The following is an 18,807-nucleotide window of genomic DNA, read 5'->3' as shown; positions in this document are numbered from 1 at the left end:
CCGGCGGGAGGGGCAACACGGTTCTCAGAACAGCCAGGGGAAAAGCGCCCCTGGTTCGGGATACAGAGGGCCGGGCCTGCTCTCCTCGGTCCCAAATCCTTTATTATTATTTGTTCTACCGTCTGTCTCTCACTTCCGGTTCCCCATCCTTATTAGCTTTCCCGACCGCCACTCATTCTCGCCGCGCTGGCTCTCATTGGCTTTCTCATTATGAAGGCCCCGCCCCACGAGCTGAGCTCGGACCTAGGGGCGCTGAAAGGAGAGCCGGGCGCGGAGAGGAGTGGAGTAGGGCACCAGCCGCTAGGCTTGCGTGCGTGCGGGTGGCGGCAGCAGCGGTGACTGAGGAGGAGGTGGAGGAGAAGAAAGAAGAAAAGGATAGGAAAGGAGAGGCAACGAGGCGCGGCCGGGGTGATGGTGCAGGTGCCTGGAGCCGGCGCCGTGCTGCCCCATTGAGGGGCGCCTGTTCTGGTCCGGGTCCGCAGCAGCGCCGCCGCTGCCGCCGCCGCGTCGCTCCCGGGGGCGGGCTGGCTGGCGGACGGGCGGGAAGATGCTGAGCAGGTTGATGAGCGGCAGCAGCAGGAACCTGGAGCGCGAGTACAGCTGCACCGTGCGGCTCCTGGACGACAGCGAGTACACCTGCACCATCCAGGTCAGCAACCCCAGCACCCCCGCCCACCCACCCACCGCGGGCGCCGGCGGCGGCTCGCCGCCCTCTCTGTCACCCTCCCCCTGCAGCAGCAGCAGCAGCAGCAGCTCTGGGGTAACTTGGCTCGGGGCCGCCCGCTTCCCGTCGCCTCCCTGGGCTTTGTCCTCGGACCGTCTGCGGCTCAGCTGGGGGGAGACTCTCGCGTGGGGAAAAGGGGGGGCGCTTCTTCCAAACCACTCTTCCAGAGAGCGAGACGCGATGCTCCCTTTCTTCCTCTTCTCCCTACTTTTGTCTCCCTAGGCTTTTCTGGATTGGGGCGGGCGACCCCTAAGTGTGCTGCAGATTCAGGTGCAGGCTCTTGTCCCAGTCACCCTCCCCAATCCCCTGTACTAGCAACCCCCTCTCCTCGTTTGGGAGCTGGAGAAACCTCGCCTTGCGCTGTCCCTGCCACTCTGGGCGCACAAAAGCTTGCCGGGAGAAGGAGCTGCCCCCTGGGGAGGGCACCCCTCCTGAACGCACTCTTGGGGACAGGTCGGGTGGTGTGTTTGGCCCGGCCGCCCCGTCGGAGCTGAGGTTTTTTAAGTCCATGGGCACAGGCACCAATCGGGGTAGCCGGCCCAGTTGCTGCGCCTGCTGCTGGGATGGGACTCAGGAAGGACAGAAGGACTTGGGGGGCCCCTGCGCTGGAGCTGGCCGGTTTTTCTTTCTATATTTTTCTTTGATGGGAAGAATAATGGTATATGTCATGTGTTTCAGCGTTTTGTGAGTCAGACTCCGAATGTAGGATGGAGCACACAGCCCATGCAGAGTGGCCTATTGAACAGAAAGCGACTCCTTTTTCAGATATTTCTTAGCCCCCTACCCTATTATCCCCCCCCCCAACCTCCCCAACACCATTCACTTCCGTAACGATGTTGTGTTTAGCAGGTGAATGTATGTGGGCATCGGGGTGGGGGCAAAGGAAGATGTTGTAGATTTAGTACGAGACTCAGCTTTTGGGGGCGGGGGTCGGCGCACCAGCGACTTAAAAAAACAACAGCGCTGTACAGAATGCAAAATTCAGCGCCTGGTATCTTACGATCCCGTGCTCTTCAGTTCCCTCCCTACTGCTGTGTGGTACGTCAGGAGTAGTAGTCGTTCCCAGGAATGCAGTAACAACCCTTTCTCCTCCTTTAGTCAGGGAAGGAAAACATTGAAAAACCCTTAGTGTTTAATTCATTAGAAATTCGCAGCTGGAAACTGCCTTTTTCTCCCCTCCCCAAAAACACAGATAACACGAACCAGTGCCGTCTTGCCTAAATCCTACAGCCCTTCTTGAAAGATGGAAAGCTCTGGGTTCCAAGACGTGGCACACCGAAACTGTTGGCTTCAGTCCCAGTGGCTTTGGCCCTTCTCACACCCCCTCCGTCTGTATTGGGATGTGAAGGGGGAAGGCGATTGATAGCTGCTGCTCTTTGCTGCCTTGGCTCTGGGTTCAGAGTCTTCATCTCTAATCTGTCCCTTTCCCTCTTCCCTTTGATGTCATCATAACTGTTAGGTTCTGCCGAGGGTGCATGAGGTTAGAGGAAAGAGTAGAAAATCTGTTTTTAAAGACACTGAAGCACAGACTGAGCAGATTTGTGATTAGGCTACCCATCAAGTGAAAGCACTATTGTATTGGATGGTGATTATTTGAGATGCTGTCTATTATTTCCCTTCAGAGTGATGAGTTACTTTACGTATCTTGTATTTTCATGTCTCATGGTGGATTTACAGAAATAATATTTAACACTTTATGGAATAAAAAATGTGATTTATATACATCTATACCATTTGGATATATGAAGAAGCTGAGTATGTGCCTCTGTGGTAGATGTTTCAAAGTATCCTTATTTTTGTTGGTTTTAAAGTTTAAAGCTTTTTGTAGAAGCAGAATTTGGATGATTTGGGGAGCCTCTTGGAGGAGCCACAATGATACTGTTGAGATATGGTTTGAGGGTGAATTTCTGAGACAAATCATTATCACAATTTTTTTCAGGATAAAAGGTTTGGGATGATTAGTGGTTTTTTAGTTTTCACTTAAATAAATTGAAGAACTAGTGACATCTTTAATCTAATAGAAATGGCTGACTACCATGTATTTTTAAGGAATTGAAATAAATCAATTGCTTACTTTCTTTACTAGCTGGAACACTGTCAAGAGTTAATAATTGGTTGACTTCATATTGTAGGTGTGGGCAGTTTCTATTATCTATTTTAGGAAAGAAAACACAAATATTTAACTTAATGCTGCTTATGATTTGCTACTGAGTGGATGCTTGGAACACCATCTTGTACTAGTTTTATGTTGTATGCTTGTCTTAACTGAAACTAGTCTAACTTGCCATTGAAAATCCAGGCCTTAAAAAAAGGAGCATGTTATTACACAAAAATCTTTTGGTTCTAGCATGATTTTTGGTTTACTTTTGTGAGATGAAAAATTAAAGGGAAATGTCAAAACAGCATGTCATATGAAAAGAATATATTCTGTGAACATGATTTGAGTGTTTGAGAATTAGTTTTCCTAAGCAACTCTTTTCTTTGCTACCATATGATTTCTTTTTTAATGTCAACTGTTTGGAAGTAATGTGTAAAGGAATAGTGAAGCATTTTTTTGGTCATTGTATAAGATCAGAGACTTCCATCATATTTGGAATTGCAATTTTTTTATTTAGAAACATTGCATTTCTTTTTCTAAAAGTACCACATGATTCTTGAAAACTTCTTTGAAAATAGACATGGACCTATATACAGGTAAGTATGTCTACGTATAATGTGTGCATAAACTCTTAGAAAATGCATGACTATATATGTATATATGTCTACATATGTGTATATAAACTTCTAGAAGTAAGTGCATCATTTATGATATCTATATATCTCTATCAGTATAGAGAGTGAGCTATACACATTCTCCTGGCATTTTTTAGGTATTATGAAATTTTAACACAAACTGTTGTAATCTTTTATATTGCTATAGTTATACTGAACTAGTTACCTTACTCTGCCAATTTGTGAACTGTTATAAAATTAACACAAACATTTCATGCCCCCTAAATGAAGGTTTCAATAGTTACAAATCTTTTATAGGTATTCTTTCATTATTTCTAATATACAAATATATTTATAATCTATGAGAAAGGAAAGTAGGCATTGTAGGACTGTAGTATAACCATTCTTCTGTGAAGAACAGTGTTAACAGCTAGGGAATGCTGACTTTAATTCTGAAGGTCATTGCCTCATAAATGCAGATATAGTCCATATTTTTTCACTTTATTTGTACAAATTTATATTTATACAACATGTTTATAGCCTTATCTTACTCTTTTATTGGGAAGAAGACAAGGTTTATTAAATTATGCTTACCTCTGATTTTAATGAACTGAAAAGAGACATTAAGTGCAGTGCTTGAAAATAATAATGTGCTGAAAAGTAGATTCTTAGCTGTCTTTAAGATTGTAATAGTTGATAAAAAACCACCTAGGTTAGGTTTATTAGAATATTTATAATGGAAATGTAACTTAAGCAGTCCTATAACTTCTGTAACTTCAAATGTGAAATATTTCCTTTTGTTTTAATGAGAAATCAAATTCAACCAAGGAACCAACTTAATTTTTTGTGTGTGCCTGAAACAGATTAAAGAACATTTTATAAATTTAATTATTTAGCACCTGAGCAAAATTAGCCTTTGCTATGACTTGGAAAGGAAAAACTATTAATAAATACTGTACTCTTTGCAGTTATTTAATGTATATTTCCCCAAGTAATTAAAAAGATAAATTTATGAAATACTCTGTTCTTTTCAGGAGAATATATCAACTTGCCTTAGATCTACTGTAGGCTATTTATGAGATTTAGCTTAATTAAAATTTTGAAGAACTGGCTTGGTTGACTCAGATTAAGGATTTTCCCAATCCAAGATTTTTGGTTTGCTTCTCTAATCATCTACCTCAAGCCTTTGACTTCATTGTGTTATTGTATTGCTTTAACCATTACCCTTGATGTAATGTCTTTCCTAAGAATTTCCTCCTTATATAAACTGTATGTACTGTGAACAGGATTTATTTCATTAGAAAAAAAGAATGTTAGAATAATTTTATTCACAGAAAAGAACATAGGTTGTATTTTAATGAATATTGATTTTTTTGAAAAGCTTTTATTGTAAGAACAATTAAGTGATCTTAGGAGCTCCATTAAAAATAGCAGTCACTTAGAATATATATCCTTTTAGGAAACTAAATTTTTGGAAGGTCTTACTTTTTGGGCCAATTTTGTAACTTGTATACTAAGCCAATTACATGATAAATGAAAACAAATCATCTCTTCAGTATGCAAGGTAAATTCTGGAGTGCAGCACTGTGTTGTTGGATTTAAAAAATATTCTTCATTTAAACATGAGGAACAGGAAGCTATAGAAAATGTGTAAATCTTTTGTTCATAAAGGCATTTGCATAAATTTGTGCTTTAGTAGATCTTTGGGACTAATTTACTAAGTAATATGTTTGTTGACAAAATACTAATGAAGATAGCATGTACTTTTGCTCTTGTCTTACAGCACCAGCCACATGCTTTCTTGCCACTATCTGATATCTTATCAGTAATATAACAAAATGGTCTGAAACACATTTTAATTTTTGAAGGACCTGTAATTTGATTGGTGTAGATTTGCTGTCCACCAGAACATATCACATTTCATTTGAAACTTTGAGATCTTTGAGAGTGGCTGTGGTTGAAAAATGTATTATACTTTTGTGTCCAACTTGGTAATCGGTTAAAATTTTTTTTTTGTTCCTCAACATAGTAAATTGCCTCCAAAAACAGGATAGGAAAGCCCATACCTTGACCACAGTCAATTCAATAATGGCTTTCATTTGTTATAACCAGACCTTCCTGACATCTCCTTATTACCTTTCTGGGTCAGTAAAATTACAGTGGTTCAAGTGGATGAACTCTAGGGTCCTTGCTAGTTTTAAACATATGATCTGTGTTCTTAACTATATTATAATGTCATTTGGTTGATTGCCTGTTTGTAAAATTTCCTATGGAGCTAATTTCTCCATGTGTAATAATGTATATGATAATATACAGTTATATTATATCACCTAAGATGATATGTTCCTAAAACTAATTAAGGGTTTAGATGACATTTATGTGTAGTATTCCTCTAGGAGCTACCTCTTGTCAACTTTCAGTTGTAAGTTTGGTTACTTGGATGGACAACCACTATCTTGGGTTCAAGGATTCAAAGGTATCTTGTGAGAATCTACTCCTAAAAATACAGTTCATAAACCCCCCACTTATAGCTTTACCTTTAATAGTACGCCAGTAGACACAATTAGCTGAAAGTAAAGACATTTTAAAGACATTTAAGAGGTCATAATCACAATAGTTGCAGTAAATTATGGGTTTGGGACTATAAAACCATGTTCCCCTGAAAAATTCCAGTAGTGGGGTGCAATCCCTATCTTTCTTTCTTTTTTGATTTAATCTGAGAGTTACTATTAGGATTGGGAGGGCAATTTACAACTTGGAATGATCTTTCCAACAAATAAATGCAAACAGCATCATCAGGAAGAGAATGGACATAAACTTAGAGTACAGTAATAATGAGGGACATAGGGGAAGTATGGCTAGGACAACTCATATTTCTGGTACAGCATGGCACTCTTGATGTCCTTTCCCTCTCTTTGGAGTCTTCATCTTGCTCAGGTACAGCATCTTTGTGGGCTTTCTGGATATGCTACTTTTTCCAGTTTGGAATCCATAGTCTGTTCTCTTCTCTGCTACCAGAGGTTTCATTTCTTGAAGCTGTTTTTCTGCCAGTGGATATGTGATATAGCAGAGATGCCATGGACTTGAAATCAAGAAGATAGAGGTTCAAATCCCACCATAGACAGTTATTGGATATATTTATATGACTGAGCAAGTAACAACTTCTTGCCTTAGTTTCCTCACCTGTCTAAAAAGTAGTCTAAGTTCTCTTCTAGACATAAATTTATGATCTTCCCCTTGCGTTTCCATAGAGAGTATGTCTCTCTGCTTCCTGCTGGATGTAGCTCACCTATCCCCCATTCTCTCAAACTGTCTTTTAAGGGCCATTTAGGCATAGCCAATCTTTCCTACTAATTACCAGACTTTTTCTCTAATTCGATCAGGAAGAACTCCTTTATACTTTGTAAAGGGGTAGTAGGAAGTGATCTAGGTCTTTGTATTTCCTTTAAATCCTAATACCTTATTATCTCATTTTTCTGTCCCTTTCTTTTTGTGATTACATCCACTGACTGTTGAAGGTGGGAAGGAGGGTCTAAATCCCACTCCCTCATATGCTTTTGCTTTAGCCAGAATTAGCCATAAAACTGCCCATTACATGACTGTATAGCTGCTCTCCTTAGGGAAAAAACATTTGTATGTAATTGTTTTATTTGATAGTCTTTGAAGTTGCTGATAACGTTCTGCAATTAACCTTTGCTAAACATGAGTCTTAAAATAGGTACTGGATTGAGAAACAGGAGTTCTTGGTCTTTGTTATGGCCCTACAGTGTGACCCTAAGACATTAACTTTTTAGGTCTTAGTTTCCCTTATCTTTAAAGTGTGGATAATACATGTCCTATTTACTTTACAGGGATGATGCCAATACCAAATAAGCTATATAACACCTCTCTCCATAGCTGTTCTTTCCCCTTTCTCAAAGATTGGCGAGGATATTGATCTAGGGATAGAGAAGATGTTAAAGCAAAAGAGTAAAAGGGATGGTGGCATAGCTCCTTCCTAAGGCTGGCTGTTGATTCTGATAACTTTGCTCTGTGATGGGTTAAGTGAAGCTAAATGAAGTCTGAGGTCCTAAAAATCTGAGAGAAGAAAGCATTGACCTTTCTGAGTTGTAGTCTGTACTAGATACCACATTCTTTGACGTGAGACAAGGCTTTGAATCTAAGATTTCTATATCTTCACCTGAGGATTGTTCCTAAAGGAAGTGTGAGCCAAACATCTCACGGTCACTATGCTGTTACACTCCTTCGATTGCTCAAGGGAGGTGTCAAATGATGTAGATCTTAGAACTCCAAACTGATCTTATGTATGGGGGACTGCCAGCTTTTTGCTAGATGTTTATCTGTTTTATTTTGCACTGTGTCATCTGGTTATTAAGTACTATTTAATGCCGAATTGATTCTGTTATAAGTACAATGGCACATCCAGCATTCCAGGATGTAGATGGTTTCTTTGGGGATTCAGTTCCATAATGCTAAGGGCAAGTGACCAGTGATGTCAAAAGGAGATGGGTGGGAGCTCGGAGCTAAGTTTTAATTGGGAAGGTCCACAAATAGAGAGGCAAAATCGAGATGTCAAAGGTTTTGGACTCTTTAATAACCAGAGATTGCATTGTACTTGACTCTTTTACCTCATTTGGGCATGCACAAACTGCAGAATGATTATGGACACTTTATCAGCACCATCTGGTGGTTAATTATCATTGCCTAAATCTGGTTATATAAATGATATTATTATTATCATTTTTAAAAAGTGAATAGGGAAGAATTGGAAAGTCCTGGATTCAAATGTCACTTCAAGGGAAGCAACAAACTGGGAAAATTTTTATAACAAAAACCTCTGACAAAGGTCTAATTTCTCAAATTTATAAGGAGCTAAACCAATTGTACAAAAAATCAAGCCATTCCCCAAATGACAAATGGTAGAGGGACATGAAAATGCAGTTTTCAAATGTCACTCACACATGTGACCCTAGGTAAATTAATCATATGGGCCTCTATATTTTAATCTATAAAAATGAGGGGGTTGTACTTAATGACTTCTAAGGACTTTTCAAGCTCCAAATTTATGATTCTGTGACTCATTCCAGTTAGGATGTATGTTTCTAATTAGCCAAACTTCAGCTCACAACTATGATTTTCTGGTTTCTCTCTTAAGAATGAAAGTCCCATTTGAAGGGATTGAACCTGCAAATTGAGAGATTATTTAAAATATATGTTATTTATGCAATTTTAGAAGTCTGCTTAAATGCGTGTTGAGGAAAGATCCTTGTCATAGGGGCAACTAATGCCCAAATAATTCCTTTAAAAGACAAACCAAGAAGTCTCAATAGACACAGGACACTCCCATTGGTTTTATTAGTTTTAAAAATTATTCCTTCTTCAGTTATCCTTAACATAAAACCCTCTGTTCAGCTGAAGTAGATAACTTAAAGTAATATTTAAGAACATGTACTGAAACATCTCCTTATATTATCATTTACTAAACACTTATTAAGTATTCATGTGATGAGTAGGCACTGTGCTAAGTGCTGGAGAAACAAAGAAAAAAACTAAAATATTTCCTGCCTCAAGGAGTTTACAGTCTAATGGGAAAGACAACATATACATGTAGGATATATAGATTTTTTTTGCCTGTTAGAGAATAAGGCATTATCATCTAGAGGAACTGGGAAAGCCTCTTGCAGGGGTGGGTATTTGAGCTGAGTCTTGGGATAGCCAGTGCAAAATTATGAAGATGGGAAATAAATCATCATATGTAAAGAATAGCAAATATTATTCAGATTCTTATAGCTATATAATTTCTGGTCACAGATATTCTGAATATTCAAGTTAAATTGAATTAAATAAGAAGGAATCTGAAGGAAATGTACACTGCAGATACGCATGATTCCAAAATACTTACATTATAATTGCACTTCTTTCTTTTCCTCCTCCACTAAGTAATCTATTGCTACCCAAAGGGAATTTGGCCATGGATGACAGAGGGGTAGCAGCAAGAAACAGAAGCAGTGGTGGTGGCAGACATAAGTAAGGGAGTTATTTTAGGGAAGTAAAAGGCAGCTTGAGATGTAGTAGAGCTGGAAAAGGAAGAGGAAAGACAGAAATGTTGGACAACAGAGGTATAGGTAGTTGTAAAAGTAGAGAAGGTAGAAACTAGAACTGATGAGTATAGGGAGTAAAGGGGAAAAATGTTTTGCTCCTGTAATTGTCCCACTTGTTTTGTGACTATTTTCCTAGTTAGAAAACTTAAGGCAGTAAGTATGAATTTGTAATATATCAATCAAAACTTTTTTTTTCCTGGAAAGCATGTCTGATATCATTAGGTCTACTGAAAGATCGGACTTGTCCCAATTTTCATAGAATGGGAATTGTGATGGTTTTCCCCTTTTTATATTATAAAAGTTAGCAGAAAGATAATTTTTAGTATTATGACTCTTAAGTTATTCAAACTTCTGGATTATCTAGAGTAAAAAAAATGTGTGTGTGTGTGTTTTTTTTAACAAAACAAAAAAGTTACTTTTTAAGATTGGACCCAGGGACAGCTAAGTGGTCCAGTGGAGGGAGAGAGCCGGACCTGGAGATGGGAGGTTCTGAGTTCAAATGTGACCTCAGATATTTCCTATCTATGTGACCCTGGGCATGTCATTTAACCTCAATTGCCTAGCTCTTACTCATCTTCTGGATACTTAGTATCGATTCCAAGACAGAAGGTAAGAGTTTGAAGAAAAAAAACATTAGATATAACATTCATAATACCAGAAGAGTATAGTAGCTTTTGCAATAGCTATACTGTTTGGAGCTATATACTAAAATATCTCTTGGTCCACTTTTTTTTACTGGATTATAAAAATATTTATTTGTTTTTACAGATAAAACAATAGTTTCTTGGAATAATACACTGAGTGTTAATAACCTGAAATACAGTAAGATTTTTATTTCTATTAAGCTTTATTTCTCTAGGTTATTTAACTTCTGGTGCTATTCCCCTCCCCACACTCCCTTAAAAAATTACTGAAGCATTCTGCTGAATACAGCAATTCATGTATACTATGGTGGTGTTTAACATTTCTGTGGTCTATATTGCAGGTTTTATTGTGAGGCCTTAAAGTGTTTTTAGCATATATTTTCAAACCCACTGACTTCTGTGTTTTTCCAAGGGTTAAGGTCTGGACTAAGCTTAGTCTTGGGTTGCAATTTAGCTTAGCCCCCAAGGATCCCTAACTTAGTTGGGTTTTTGCTCCCCTTTTCCTATTCTCTTTTTTTTTGTTTTTTTTTAGGTTTTCTTTTCTTTTTTTTTTAATTTTATAGTATTTTATTTGATCATTTCCATGCATTTTTCATTAAAGACAAAGATCATTTTCTTTTCCTCCCTCCCACCCCCCGTGGCCGACGTGTGATTCCACTGGTATCATATGTGTTCTTGACTTGAACCCATTGCCATGTTGTTAGTATTTGCATCAGAGTGTTCGCTCCGAGTCTTTCCTTTGTCATGTCCCCTCAGCCATTGTAGTCAGGCAGTTGCTTTTCCTTGGTGTTTCTATTCCCTCAGTTTGTCCTCTGCTTTTGGATAGTGTTTTTTTCTCCTTGATCCCTGCAGATTGTGCAGGGACATTACACCACCACTAATGGAGAAGTCCATTACGTTCGATGATACCACAGTGTGTTTGTCTCTGTGTACAATGTTCTTCTGGTTCTGCTCCTCTTGCTCTGCATCACTTCCTGGAGGTTGTTCCAGTTCACATGGAAATCCTCCACTTTATTATTCCTTTGAGCACAATAGTATTCCATCACCAACATATACCACAATTTGTTCAGCCATTCCCCAATTGATGGGCATCCCCTCATTTTCCAATTTTTGGCCACCACAAAGAGCGCAGCTATGAATATTTTTGTACAAGTCTTTTTGTCCATTATCTCTTTGGGGTACAGACCCAGCAGTGCTATGGCTGGATCAAAGGGTAGACATTCTTTTATCGCCCTTTGTGCATAGTTCCAAATTGCCCTCCAGAATGGCTGGATCAGTTCACAACTCCACCAGCAATGAATTAATGTCCCTACTTTGCCACATCCCCTCCAGCATTCATTACTTTCCATAACTGTCATGTTAGCCAATCTGCTAGGTGTGAGGTGATACCTCAGAGTTGTTTTGATTTGCATCTCTCTGATTATAAGAGATGTGGAGCACTTCTTCATGTGCTTATTAATAGTTTTGATTTCTTTATCTGAAAACTGTCTATCCATGTCCCTTGCCCATTTATCAATTGGGGAATGGCTTGATTTTTTGTACAACTGATTTAGCTCTTTATAAATTTGAGTAATTAAACCTTTGTCAGAGGTTTTTATGAAGATTTTTTCCCAACTTGTTGTTTTCCTTCTGATTTTAGTTACATTGCTTTTGTTTGTACAAAAGCCTTTTAATTTGATGTAGTCGAAATTATTTATTTTACATTTTGTGATTCTCTCTATGTCTTGCTTGGTTTTAAAGTCTTTCCCTTCCCAAAGGTCTGACATGTATACTATTCTGTGTTTACCCAATTTACTTATGGTTTCCTTCTTTATGTTTAAGTCTTTCACCCATTTTGAATTTATCTTGGTGTAGGGTGTGAGGTGTTGATCAATTCCTAATCTCTCCCACACTGTCTTCCCTTTTCCTATTCTCTATCAACGGTCCATGACTCTTTTTTGGTAGTTTCCACCCAGAATGCTTTGTAAACATTTAGCTGCCCTAAAGCTAGCTAGCCTACTTAAGTGGCTCTAGGATTAGGAGCTGGCAGAGACTTTGAGAAAATTATGTGGTGTCATTTTCTAAAGCTGATCTAGGGTAGGTAGACTTGGAGGTGCCAGGCTGTGAGGGTACCTAAAGCTTAATCTTTTTTGCTACTTCTAATTCTGGAAGAGCCCCTTTTAAAGAAGATTCTACTATTCTGATACAGAAAGGGTTCAGACATTTGAATGTCCTTAGAAGGCTACCATTTGGACACGTCATGATTCTTTTGGTGTATTGAGGTTTTAGACCCTTGCTAATTTATCTGACCCCTTTAATTCCACTGTTCAGGAAGTTTCTTTAACCATCTCCAACAAAATAGGAAGTTGGTAAGTTTGTTAATAATATCCTCTAGTTATTGGAATTTTTGATAATCACCAGGCTGCTCTCTGTCCCTTTCCCTCTCCTCTCTGTAAAGAAATCCACCTCATTGACATCATGTTCAACATTGTTTGTCAGTGTCAAACAGGGCTTTCTTGGATGTGTCCTAAACTAGGATTCATTAAGTACTAAAAGTGTTTGTACTAGGCTGGGAGCTTTGGAGTCGGGAGGTAATAATAATAATAGCTAACATTTATATAACACTCCAGGGAAACACTATTTGGTGCCCTAGAAAAGCTATTTTTGGTGGCCACCTGGGCTTGTAAGCTAGGAAGATGAAATAAGCCTTCAAATGGCCTGTAAATCCAATTCCAATAACCAGTACGTTAGATAAGTAATTTACTCCATTTTTTATCTAAGAATTTACAAGTATCCTATGAATGCTAGTCAGTACTGGTGACAAAGATAGATCCCAAGCTGGAAGGCTATCTAGGTTGGCCCCTTTGTTTTAAAGGTGCAGAAATTGTGGCCCACCGAAGTTGTCATTTGTTCAAGGTCATACAAGAAATGCCTTGGAAATAAGTTTTTAAAAAGAATTGGGACTAGAATATTCATTCTTGCTCTTCAACCCTTTGATTTGACTACCTCACTTAATATCGCCTCATTGTTGTATTCAGAATCTCAATTTGTGATTCATTTCATATCTGTGATTATAATTTACCTGTGGAATTTTTCCTGGGAAAGCAAGGTCTCTGCTGCTTGTTTCATATGACTATTTTCAGTTAAGACTTTAACTTGTGTGCACACCAAAGGAAGGATTTAGTATATTTGACTCTATTGTCTTTGTTTTTCTACCAGCAGGTTATGCTAATCTCATTCTTTTAGAGCTTTTGTTTGAAAAGGGGCATATAAATATGAAGTAGTCATTGTTCTGGGTGAGGGAAATACTAAATAAACTCACCTTCAAATAAATAGCTTAACAGCTACTGGCACTATGTGGTTCATTGGCAGAAACCTTACCATTGTAAGATAGATGGGTCTACTGCAAATCAGCTGATGAACCTTGCTTAAGTATAAACAGTCATTTAGGAACATTCAAAATAAATCAGTGTTAACATTTTTTCCTAGAAGGAAGACTATTAATAAGGATGTAAAACTACCAGCACTTGAGCTAAGCAGAATAAAAATTTAAAAACCCATTTTACGGCTTTAAGAACTATGCTTGATTAGTTTGAAAGACAGCTGAACTAGTTCCTATAAGCAAGGACATATTTATTCTGTTCATCTCTTATCAGAGTTAATGATTTAATGGTTCAGTATGAATTTAATTGTTTCTCCCCTAGAATCAGGTCCATCAAAGATAGATCCATTTATATATTGGCAGGTTTCAGAATAAATACATATATAAGTATCTCTATTTGTATACATATACATACATATGTATCTATATAAACAGCCCATATGCAAAAAAGCAAAATCATTTCAATTCCAATAATACAAATATAGTAAATTAAGGGACTTGAAATGAGATAGGGAAAGCTTTAAAATAGGACACTAATTTGTTGTACAATTCTCTGTGCTGCTTCTAAGAATATTTTTCAGTATAATGAATTAGAAAAATAAGATCAACATGTTGACAGATCACATATCCAGTGGGTTTCTATTGCCATCACATTATAGCATACCTACTGGAAATATTTATCTAATTACATATGCCATAATAATATTTTCAGCTCTCATGTTGATATGTTCATCATTATTTTTTGCCCCGATATATATGTATATAACATATATCTTTAATGTTGTATGCTTGCTGTATGCTAGGCAAAATGTGTCTCATGAGTCAGTGACATGATAAGTGATATGTCTTGAAATGCAATTCTGTAGGATGTATCTACTACTTGGATCCTGGCTCCAATGGAAATTTTTTCTTTGCACTCTTTTTGTGTTCGATTCCTTATAAATACAGGTTTTGTTGTTGTGTGCCTGGAATATTTTGGAATTATGATACTATACAGATCTTTGCACAGGGTGTCTTTGTTCAAGAATTCAGTAGAAATAAATTCTGGCACTTTAAAAAAGGTTTTTTCAGAGCCTTTTCACTCTTGTGTTTGTAATTCACCCTTAGGTTTGTAAATACTATTTTCTGTATTCCCAACCATACAGAGTTTTTAAAATAACTTCTTAGGTTCAGGCATAATGATACAGAATGATACAGAAAGATTTTGGGGCTTGATTTGCTTTGCAATTGGTGATCCTTCTTCTGTTCACCAGTATGTATTTGTTCAAAGTAAACATTAAATATTTTACTGTTATGTTTGTCAAAGACAAAAATTTTTAAAGTTAGCTACTTTTCTTAAAAGAAAGATTATACTTCCCATATAGGAAACCAAATTATTGTAGAATACCTTCTGAAATCACTGTGCTTGGATTCCAGGCAGGGGAGGAAATGTGGCACAGCTGTCATTTGTTATAAATGATAATACATTACAGAAGTAGGTGAAGGAACAAGCAGGGATTTGCCACAAGAGAACAGGCATTATATTTTCTTATCAGTTTTGTCAAGCACTTGAAATAGCTCATCAATGTTGAAACTGAATCAATTTATATATGTATTTGTGTATCTATATATTTATGTATTATTAGATACAATTCTAATGGTAAAAAATTGTTTTTTAGTAGGAAGTCTTTAGTTTTTTTTTTGTTCAAAGATATTTTATTTTACCAATTACATGTAATATTTTTAACACACATTTTCTGAAATTATCTCCCTCTCTCCCTCCTCTTTCCTCCTCTAGGAGGTGGTAAGCAATTTGATCTGAGTTATACATTATTATTCTGCAAAACATGCTTCTATATTGATCATTCTTATAAGAGAATATTCATATAAAGCCAAAATCCTAAAATAAAACAGTAAATAAATTCATATGAAAGATAGTATGATATTCACCTGCATTTGGCTTCAACAGTTCTTTTTCTATAGGTAGATTGCATTCTTTGTCATAAATCTTTCTGTCTACAATGTTCTGCTTATTTTGCTTTGCATCAGTTCATGTAGATCTTTCCATTTTTTTTCTGAAATCATCTGGTTCATCATTTCTTATGGCAGAATAGTATTCCATCACCAATATATGCCATAATTTGTTCAGCCATTCCTCAATTGATGGATATCCTTTCACTTTTCAGTTCTTTGCCACTTTATGTACAAGTTGGTCCTTTCCCCTTTTTTATGATCTCTTTAGCGTTCAGACACAGTAGTGGCATTATAGGATCAAAGGGTATGCCCAGTTTTATGGGAAGGCTTCAGTTTTGATAATTTTCTTTTTTATTGAAGAAATTATCATACAGTTAAATGGTTTTAAATGGACAATTCTAAGATAACCAATAAAATTGAGTAAGCAGTGCTTGGTAATATTGAGCAGGATTTTATTAGAATTTTGTCTTAAATGGAAAAGCACAGATTTTTACCTGGTATTGTACTAGTGGGGGTCAGGAACTAAAGTTTGAAAGGTCTAAGAAATGTTTTCCTGCAAACCAAGACCTTGCAGTGCAGTCAATAATTTTTCATCCACAGTAAAGGCAACTAAAACTAATTTATATGAGTTGCATATATCCTCTTTTATGCTCTAATGGATTTTCTGCCTTATATTTGTAGTGACCAGCATTCTTTCTGCCCAGCCTATCAATCACCCTTCTATCCATTATTTTTTGGTGGAATTATGCCTTATGGATACATTTGTCCTCAATCAATTCCATATCTGTCAAAGGCATCATAAGATTTTGGGACTAGCTTTTCTCTTAAATGAATGACCCTTCTATTCACCAGAGGGAATAAGTTCATTTTTCAACAGCCCTCTAGTTACCAAATAATTAATTAATTCTTCTAGGTATTTATTAAACATCCACTATGTGGTAGGAGTTTGGAATACAAAGATGCAAGAAAAAAAGAGCAGCTCCCCTTTGCCTTCAAGGGAAAAACTACACATACACAGAGAAGTGAATACAATATATATAATTTCAGTGGAGAGTGTAGTCATAACTGAGAGGAATTAGGATAGGCCTTTAAAAAAAGATGGCACTTGATCTGGGCTTTCAAGGAAGCTGGGCATTCCAAGAACAGGAGATGAAGAGGGAATGCATTTCAGGGAAAAGACAGTTGGTACAAAGACCTAAAGATGTAACATCCTGTAATAGGCTAGCTTTGTTGGAATGTAGAGTAAGGTGAGTGAAGCTAAGCAATAGGCAGTTGGTCTGGAAAGGAAATCTAATCGTGAAGGACTTTGAATGCCAGACAAGAGCTTGTATTTTATACTAGAGACAGGAGAAATCCATTAGAGATTGAGGAATGTGACACAATTAGACCTCCTGCTTTAGGATGATGATCAAGCAAAAGAGACTGGGAAGGAGTAGGAAGACAGAGAGAACCAAGAGAGAAAAATTATAAAAATGCAGGGATGGATATCCAGAAGAAATGCTTTGTCTGGGATGTTGTGTGTGTGTGTGTGTGTGTGTGTGTGTGTGTGTGTGTGTGTGTGTGTGTGTGTGTGTGTGTGTGTGTGGTGGAGCCGATTTTTATTTGGAACAAGTCTCTAACCATTAGTTGCATGGTTGAAGTGTTAAGGATATATAATTTCCATTTTCCTATTTTGTTCCCTAACTCACTGACAAGCTCATTCATTGCCATGGTGTTAAGGAACAACTTCTACATTGATAACTTTTGAATTTGTGTCCAGTCTTGACCTCTCTCCAAGGCTTCAGATTCCTCACCCACCTCTACCTTACTTTAAGGCTCACCTTCAGACTCATATCAGATCCTACCTTCTGCAAATGGCCTTTTCCTGCGAACCCCAGCTGCTAGTGCTTCCTATTCTGAGATTATCTTTCTTTTATCCTTTATATATCTTATGTGAATCTGGTTATCTCCATTAGAATGTGAACACTTTGAAGGCAGAGACCTTTATTTTTTGCATTTTTTGCATTTTTTTTGGTCTCTAGTCCTTAGCATAGTGCTTGACATATAGTAAGTATTTAATGAATATTTGTTAATTGATTGATTGATGTCCTACTAGCATCTTAAAGTCACATGTCCCAAAATGAACTTGCTACTTTTCCTTGAAATCTGCTCCTCCTTCTGACTTTATATTTGTCAATGGTGCTGCCATTTACCCTGTCTTAGATGTTTGGAATCTTTGATTTTTTTTCTTCTTCTTTATCTCTAATATCCAACCAGCTATAAAGTTCTATCAAGTTTGTTTCTGCGATATCTTTTGTATCTATCTTTGCTGCTACTATCCTAATAAAAAAAAGACACACGCTCCCTTATTATCCCAAACCTAGACTATTGAAATAGCCTCCAAATAGGCTTTACGTACTTCACCCCTGTTTTTTCTCTCCTCTAATCTATAGTTATGCTGCTGCCAGCCTAATCTTCTTCATACATAGATCTGGTTATGCCATTTTAGGAGCCATCAAAAGGATTTGTGTTGTGATCTACTGAGTAAAATTCCAACTCCTCAATATTCTGACTCTCTGCAATCTTGTATCCCTCCTATCTTTCCTGCCTGCTCTCCTACTGCTTGTTTTCCATGTACATTTGCTCTCTTTTTTGGAAGCCAGGAGCTAAGAATGGTTTTTTAATTTTAAAATCATGGATTTTTTTTGTATTTTAAAAATGTGAAACCTATTCTTAGCTTTCTGATCATATAAAAACAAGAGGCTGCTAGATTTGACTTTCAGGCCATACTGCTGATTCTCCCTGGTCTATATTGAGCTAAAATGGACCACTCACTTTCCTTTGCATAGATGCAATGCTTTTCTGTCTTCAGTGCCTTTGTGTATATTGTCCTCTCTAATGATCTCTCACTTTGGCTCCAGGTGACTGAATGCCCACCCATCCTCTCAAAATTGTTGGTGTGCGGGTGACCTTGCATTCCTGAAGGCTGTTCCAATGAAATGCAAACTCCAACAGCTTTAATAAGCTAGAAAGGCTTCTCAAGGGCTGGATGACAGTGTTTAAAGACTAAAACAAGCTTAGATACATATGGAATCTCATCACTGATAGACTGGTTACTGAGTGATGAATTTTTTAGCATGAAATAGCATAAAAATGATCCCTTTCCATTTACTCAGCAATAATGGAGGTATAGAAAGAAAAGGGGACTAAGAATCACATAGTTATTAGTATTTTTCATATGTGGCAGTTGTCAGGTGACCATTGAGTTGAAGAACTGAAATATAGCCACTCAAACATCCTTGGCATGAATGAAACCAGAAGGCAAATAGAAGG

The 18,807-nt window shown here is 37.6% G+C and overlaps 1 protein-coding gene across 8 annotated transcripts in view; it reads left to right on the top strand.

Annotated features, from left to right (window-relative positions):
* Positions 1-218: 218 nt before the first annotated feature.
* FRMD5 (FERM domain containing 5) overlaps positions 219-18,807 on the top strand; it is a 372,966-nt gene continuing 354,377 nt past the window's right edge. For 6 of the 8 annotated variants that reach the window (XR_008914907.1, XM_056810376.1, XM_056810374.1 and 3 more), the window contains exon 1: positions 245-649. Coding sequence is in view for 7 of the 8 variants with exons in the window: in XM_056810376.1 (XP_056666354.1) it covers positions 548-649 (102 nt within the window). In the remaining variant the exon portion in view is untranslated. Of the gene's footprint in view, positions 650-18,807 lie in introns of all 8 variants that reach the window. The other 2 variants (XM_001362983.3, XM_007472454.2) reach the window with 2 other exon arrangements.

Source organism: Monodelphis domestica, chromosome 1, assembly GCF_027887165.1.
Source record: "Monodelphis domestica isolate mMonDom1 chromosome 1, mMonDom1.pri, whole genome shotgun sequence".
NCBI lineage: Eukaryota > Metazoa > Chordata > Mammalia > Didelphimorphia > Didelphidae > Monodelphis > Monodelphis domestica.
This window is presented reverse-complemented; position numbering and strand designations above follow the sequence as displayed.